This window comes from Rhagoletis pomonella, unplaced genomic scaffold (genome assembly GCF_013731165.1).
Source record: "Rhagoletis pomonella isolate Grant_MI unplaced genomic scaffold, Rhpom_1.0 Rhpom_scaffold_00003, whole genome shotgun sequence".
Lineage (NCBI taxonomy): Eukaryota > Metazoa > Arthropoda > Insecta > Diptera > Tephritidae > Rhagoletis > Rhagoletis pomonella.
In genome coordinates, this window is record NW_023458557.1 from 48,321,882 (window position 1) to 48,329,341 (window position 7,460).

The following is a 7,460-nucleotide window of genomic DNA, read 5'->3' on the forward strand; positions in this document are numbered from 1 at the left end:
TGAATTGTCCCCAATACTCGGTACCCAATACTTAAAAAAGATTTCGGTACCCTACACTTCCTTTTCGGTATCCAATACCGATTATTTACATTAAACCCTCGCCATTATATGCATTTCAGGTTTAGAAAAAACTTTCATTACTAATTTATATGATATCGGCTAAAACACTTGAACTTATCGCCACAGAAAAATATTATTTTATCAGTTTTAACCTTAGTCGATCCAAGGTTCAAGAAAAATGTTTTGACGGATGAAGAAGCTTTTCAGGGGGGAGATCTAACCAGTTAGCGACAAGTTTCGGATCGATATCGTACTTGTTGGTGTAACAATATTTCATATCATACGTCAACAAACCCGATACCGATTCGAAAATTGTCGCTAACTGGTTATAGAATCTGCCCCTAGGCCTCCAAAAATGATATCGTCCGATTCAGCTGGAACAAAAATGCTTCAAACAAGTGAGAGTTTCTCTGCGTTATAGCCTGGAACCGACATATATACATCTTTCATTTGAATCAGTATTAAAAGCTCTATTGGCTCTATTGGCGAGTCTCCCCTGAGCCGTTTTTTTCCATATCTTTGGCCTGTGTGCGCTTTTATTTGAAATCTAAATGTTTTGGTACCGAGTATCGAGAGTATTGGATACATTTTAAATCGTTACCGAATATCGATCAATACTTGAAAGTATTGACTGAGCACATCACTACTGCTGTCTTCTCTACTATGACGTCACCAAAACAGCTGATTCTGTCAAAATCACTGAGAGCCGAGTAGCGGTATCGTCATCGGCGCCACCTCTGTATTCTCTCCACCGTGCCTGTGAAGATGGTGAGAAAAGAGCACGAAAACTTGGCAGCCTTGGCGCAGAGCAGAAAAAATGCAACATTATTTCGAGAAAAGAAAACGCTATAAAATTAAAAATCAAATAAACGTCACTTGGAATCTTTTGTTATGATTATATGTATATGTTATGATATGATGTAATTTCGACATCCATTATAAAATTTATTACTAAAAATAAACATAAATATATATTCAAGAATTTCAGCTTTAGATCCAGCCTTTCCGTTGTTCTACGGATCTTTTTCGAGTCATTTAAGTAAACATGATGCCGATTTCGTTGATGTCATTCATACAGATGCTTGGATTTATGGTGCACCAGTAAGTACCGGCACTGCAGATTTTTGGCCTAATGGTGGTACTACACTACAACCGGGTTGTCCTAGACGAAATTATAAAGCCCTTACAGACATTGGTAAGTTATGTTAGGGTGTTCAGAAGAATCAAATGAAACATAGTTAATTTTTTATCACGATTAGATAAAAACGTTTTAAATGTTTATAATACAGTGAACTCGCGATAATATTAACATCCTAACATATGAACATCCCAAAATATGAACACTTTTTCGCTACCATTCACTACTCTAAAATATGAACTTTAGGCAAAAGCTCCAAAATATGAACATTATTGTTTTGAAAAATTTCTAACGAATTTCAAGCGCTTGGTAATTTGGGGAACCCCTAGTTATTTGCATTGAAAATGTCCATAAGTGTCGCTCGGAAATGCTTACAGTGATTAACTTCATTGTTCGATTTTCTTATTGTTAAATACGCGTGAAACATGTGATCCAAAATTTTAAAGTTTTTTTAACTGCAAGAAATCAACTTTATTTGTGAAAAAAAAATTTATTTAGAAAAAAATGCTGATATTGCAAAGTAAGTTTTGTATTTTGTTTATCAAGTCTCGGCTAATAGAAAGCTTATGTTTTGTATGAGTTTCTTTGGAAATTTTGAAAATCGGTTATTGTGGTAGACAAGAGGTCGGTTAAGGTATTACAATACCACATTACGTCAATCTTTAATTACTTGAACACCACGTTTATTCTAACAGCTGCGTTATCGTAATGTGGTACAGTAATACAATGTAATACATTATCCCAACCATATATACCATGTTTCCCTCCAATTTTTGAAGTATGTATTTTTTGGTGTCTTTTAACTTGTTTTCAATAACTTTGTTATTTTTGAATACATGTATTTCATTGAAAAATATTTTATAACTTAAGTTTCACTGTTCTCAAATAATAAATAATAGTTACAATAAAGCTCGTACATTTGCTACATATCTCAAAAAACAAATACCTATACCACAATAACCGAAGTTCCCCTGCATATGCGGTTTGTTTATTTGTGTAACAAACAAAACGAATACAAGTTTCTTTTAAAGTTTTAAATAAAACACATTTTTTTTTAATTGATGAAACTTGTTTTTTTAATTCTTGAGCCTTTCGTAAATATGAACAATCTCCAAACCAGGATTTTGTGAAACAGTTTTTGTTTCGTAGTATTTTCCCCCTCTATCACTATTGGCTAAAAAAAGTTAAAAATACCGAAAATCAGCAGAAACCCCATGTTAGTACACTTAGTGGATGAAATTCATTATTTTTATTCTTCTTCTTCTTATTTGGCGCTGTAACCGCCTAAGCGATTTTGGCCGAGTCCAAAACAGCACGCCAGTCATATCTCTTCTGTGCTAACTGACGCCAATTGAAAATGCCAAGTGAAGCCAAGTCCTTCTCCACCTGGTCTTTCCAACGCAGAGGAGGCCTTCCTCTTCCTCTGTTCCCAGCATCGCGGCCCGCGTTGAATATTTTCAGAGCAGGAGCGTTTCTGTCCATCCGAACGACATGGCCAAGCCAGCGGAGCCGCTGAATTTTAATTCGCTGCACTATGTCTATATCGTTGTAAAGCTCATACAGCTCATCGTTAAATCGTCTGCGATATTCGCCATCACCAACGCGTAAAGGTCCGTAAATCTTTCGCAGAATCTTTCTCTCGAAAACTCCAAGAGCCGCCTCATCAGATGCTTTCATTGTCCATGCTTCCGCGCCATACACCAGCACAGGCATGATGAGTGACTTATAGAGTGTGATCTTTGTACGACGAGAGAGGACTTTACTTCTCAATTGCCTACTCAGCCCAAAGTAGCACTTGTTGGCAAGAGTGATTCTCCGTTGGATTTCAAGGCTGACATTATTATTGGTGTTAATGCTGGTTCCCAAATAAACGAAGTCGTCTACTTTTTCAAACTTGTAACTGTCAACAGTGACGTGGGTGCCAAGACGCGTATGCTCTGACTGTTTGTGTGCTGACAGGAGATACTTCGTTTTGTCCTCGTTCACCACCAGACCCATTCGCTTTGCTTCTCTATCCAATCCCGAGAAGGCAGAACAGACGTAGCCCTTGTTTTTACCGATAATATCGATGTCGTCGGCATACGCCAGCAATTGTACGCTCTTATAAAGTATTGTGCCTGAGCGGTTCAGTTCTGCGGCTCGTATTATCTTCTCCAACATAAGATTAAAGAAATCACACGAAAGGGGGTCCCCTTGTCTGAAACCTCGTTTGGTATCAAACGGCTCGGAGAGGTCCTTCCCTATTCTGACGGAGCTGGTGGTATTGCTCAACGTCATTTTACACAGCCGTATTAGTTTCGCGGGGATACCAAATTCAGACATCGCGGCATAAAGGCAACTTCTCTTCGTGCTGTCGAAAGCGGCTTTGAAATCGACAAATAGATGGTGTGTGTCGATCCTATTCTCGCGGGTCTTTTCCAAGATTTGGCGTATTGTGAATACCTGATCTATGGTGGATTTTCCAGGCCTAAAGCCACACTGATAAGGTCCAATCAGCTCGTTGACGGTGGGCTTCAGTCTTTCGCACAATACGCTCGATAAGACCTTGTAACCTATACTTAGAAGGCTAATTCCGCGGTAGTTGGCGCGTATGGCGGGGTCGCCTTTCTTGTGGATTGGGCAGAGCACACTTAAATTCCAGTCGTTGGGCATGCGTTCATCTGACCATATTCTGCATACGAGCTGATGCATGCACCTCATCAGCTCCTCGCCGCCGTACTTGAATAGCTCGGCTGGCAGGCCGTCAGCTCCAGCAGCTTTGTTGTTTTTCAGCCGCGTAATCGCTATTCGTACCTCGTCATAGTCAGGCGGTGGGACAGCTACTCCATCATCATCGACTGGGGACTCGGGTTCGTCTTCCTCACTACTTTCAGCGCTGCTACCATTCAGTAGGTTATAAAAGTGTTCCCTCCACAATTTAAGTATATTCTGGACATCGGTCACTAGGTCGCCATTGTTGTTCTTACAGGAGTTCGCCCCGGTCTTGAAACCTTCCGTAAGTCGCCTAACCCTCTGGTAGAATTTTCGGGCGTTCTTCCTGTCGGCCAGCATCTCAAGCTCTTCGCACTCACGTATTTCGGCCTCTCTCTTCTTATTGCGGCAAATACGTCTCGCTTCCTTCTTCAGTTCCCTATAACGGTCCCACATGGCTCGCGTTGCGCCCGATCGCAGCGTGGCCCTGTAGGCGGCATCTTTTTTCTCTGCGGCTTCTTGACATTCCTCATCGTACCAGTTGTTCTTTCTGGCTCGCTGAAATCCAACTACTTCTTCGGCGGCGGTACTTAATGATCGGGAAATGTGGTTCCACTGCTCGCGTACGTCGGATTGTTGAAGAGTGCTCTCAGAGAGCAGGTGTGTGAGTCGAGTGGCGAATAAATTGGCCGTCTGTTGTGATTGCAGCTTTTCGACGTTAAGCTTTCCTTGCATTGTTGGGCGCACATTTTTTGCTGCACAGAGGCGGGTGCGTATCTTGGCTACAACAAGATAGTGGTCCGAGTCGATGTTTGGCCCTCGGAGTGTACGTACGTCCAAAACGCTTGAAGCATGCCTTCCGTCTATCACAACATGATCGATTTGGTTTCTCGTTTTTCGATCTGGAGACAGCCATGTAGCTTGGTGGATGTTCTTATGCTGGAACCTAGTACTACATATTACCATATTTCGGGCCCCGGCGAAGTCGATCAGCCTCAGTCCGTTATCGGACGTTTCATCGTGGAGGCTGAATTTTCCGACAGTGGCGCCAAAGATCCCTTCCTTGCCCACCTTGGCATTAAAATCGCCAAGCACGATTTTGACATCGTGTCGGGGGCAGCGCTCATATGTACGTTCCAAGCGCTCATAGAAGAGATCCTTGGACGCCTCATCCTTCTCTTCCGTCGGGGCATGGGCGCAGATGAGCGAGATGTTGAAGAATCTAGCTTTGATGCGGATTGTGGCTAGACGTTCGTCCACCGGGGTGAACGCCAGTACTCGGCGACGGAGTCTCTCTCCTACCACGAATCCAACACCGAATTTGCGCTCCTTTACGTGGCAACTGTAGTAGACGTCGCAAGGCTTCACGCTTACTTTACCTTGCCCCGTCCATCGCATTTCTTGGATGGCGGTGATGTCAGCCTTTGTCTTCCCGAGGACATCAACCAGCCGGGCAGAGGCACCTTCCCCATTAAGGGTCCGGATATTCCAGGTGCATACCCTTAAATCATAGTCCTTTATACGTTTGCCGTGGTCGTCATCAGAAAAAGGGGGTCTCATCCGAGGCTTGTTGGAATTTTTCATTGGGCGGGGTTTTAACGTGGCGGGACCCAAACCCAGCGCACGCGAAGTTTTACGCCTTCTCACTTTAGCTCGCTCCCAAACGGGTGTTTGGTTGCTACCCAGAGGATACGTGGATATAAATATCCGGACGTTGTGAGCTGCGATTTGAACCGTACGCACAAGAATCGCTTCTGGCCACTCCCAGGTGAATGGCAGTCAAAAGTTTTCCACTTCTGCGCACGGAACCATCCTCCATTTTTCATTTGTTTTCAATATTATATATTACATTTTAGTATAAAATTTTCAGCTCCTCGGCAACACTGAAGTTTACGAATTAATTTGCGCATCAAATTTGCCTCATAATTTTACGAGGGGCTCCATACAAGTTTTGACAGTTTTTTTACGAGGCTCGTAAGTTTACGAGCTTTACGAGGTTTACGAGTCTTTTACAAGTTTAAGGGAAGACTCCTATTGTTAATACATATGTACATACAAGAAAATATGTACATTTCATCAGTTTCTCAAATAACAAACTTCTTAGACGGGGTTTGCTATTGAGAGAATGTACTCTATATCTCTATATGCATTAAGGTCTTAGACGGGGTTTGCTATTGAGAGAATGTACTCTACATGCATTAAGGTGCTCGTAAACGATGAGAGTAAATACCTTGAGAATAGGTCACCGTCTAACAAGTAATGAGAGTGGGTATTCGTTCTTATCGTGGATTTCTCATAAGTTCTTAACACTGGAATATTCTTACCCGTGTAACAAGTGTGTTTGAAAGTTTTCTTTCACTCTCACGCATATTCTCAGCTCTCATATGCTACGCGTCGAGAATTTTTATTCTGAGCCGTACACAGTGTAAAAGCATAGACAGACGGCAACGTTGATCCGGATTAACGCCGCAATCGATCTGATCAAAATTGTGCCTTGACAGACGGCAGTAATGCGGATTAACGAGCCGCGAATATTCATTTAATATTTTTTATTGATTCAATTATAAGTTCTATATTTTTTAACTTGTTTTTAGTTAGTTCTTGTTGACTTTTTTTAGCAAAACTAAACTCTAAAAATTTAAATTAACTAATAATAAAATAAAACATGTGAAATAAAATAAAACAAACGAAAATAAATTAAAAAACTATTAAATATACTAATCAAATAAAACTTAGAGAAATAAAAGAAATAATAAACACAATTTTTTTTGGCAATCGCTCCAACCGAGGATCGAACCTGGGACCTACAGGCTTGTAGTACGCAGCTCTCACCACTCGGCTACCGCGGATGAAGGAATCGGCTGCTTTATTTGCTCAGTTAGCGTAGAACACAAAGAAACTGCAAAACTAGCATAGACATCCACCCTGTCGTCGGTAATGCAGTCACCGAAATAAGTTCTTATTCATTTTAAATTGGATTCCTATTTGAATTATTATGGTGACTGCATTACCGATGAGAAGGTACATGTCCATGTCTAATTTTGCATTTTCCCTGTATTCTACGCTCTCTGAGTTTTGGTCAGTGTTGTCATCGAAAATTCCTTTGATCAGAGTTAAGTTTGGGAATTAACTCTAGGATTTAATCCGGGTCAACTGCAGCTAATTCCCGAGATAATTCCGAATTAACGAGTGGATCCGGATCAACGCTGCCGTCTGTTTATGCTTTAAGATGTCTAATAACGCAAGAGGGATAGAATACAAGATTGCGCAGATCAAGCTGTGAGCAACCGGTTGTGACGTCATAAAAGTGAGGGAATTAATAAAAGTGAGGGAAGCAAAGAATAAATTCTAAAGAAAAAAAGATAACCCGAACATGTGATGCGAAATAATGATTTAAATGCAAGTAGAATTGTACCCATTAATTAGCCTTTTAAATTTGAACGCATATTCGGTACAAGCACACAATTTTAGGTACATCTGGAAGGTAGCAAAATAACTTGTCGGGACATTTTGTCTCATTTTTATAGGCATTTTTTTTTTTTTTTTTTTTTTTTTTTTTTTTTTTTTTTTT

The 7,460-nt window shown here is 40.9% G+C and overlaps 1 protein-coding gene across 1 annotated transcript in view; it reads left to right on the forward strand.

The window, feature by feature from the left end:
• The first annotated feature begins 975 nt into the window (after positions 1–975).
• LOC118736270 (lipase member H-like) overlaps positions 976–7,460 on the forward strand; it is a 51,729-nt gene continuing 45,244 nt past the window's right edge. Inside the window, exons 1-2 of the mRNA XM_036466364.1 lie at positions 976–980; positions 1,041–1,255. Of these exons, the coding sequence (XP_036322257.1) occupies positions 976–980; positions 1,041–1,255 (220 nt within the window). The remainder of the gene's footprint in view (positions 981–1,040; positions 1,256–7,460) is intronic.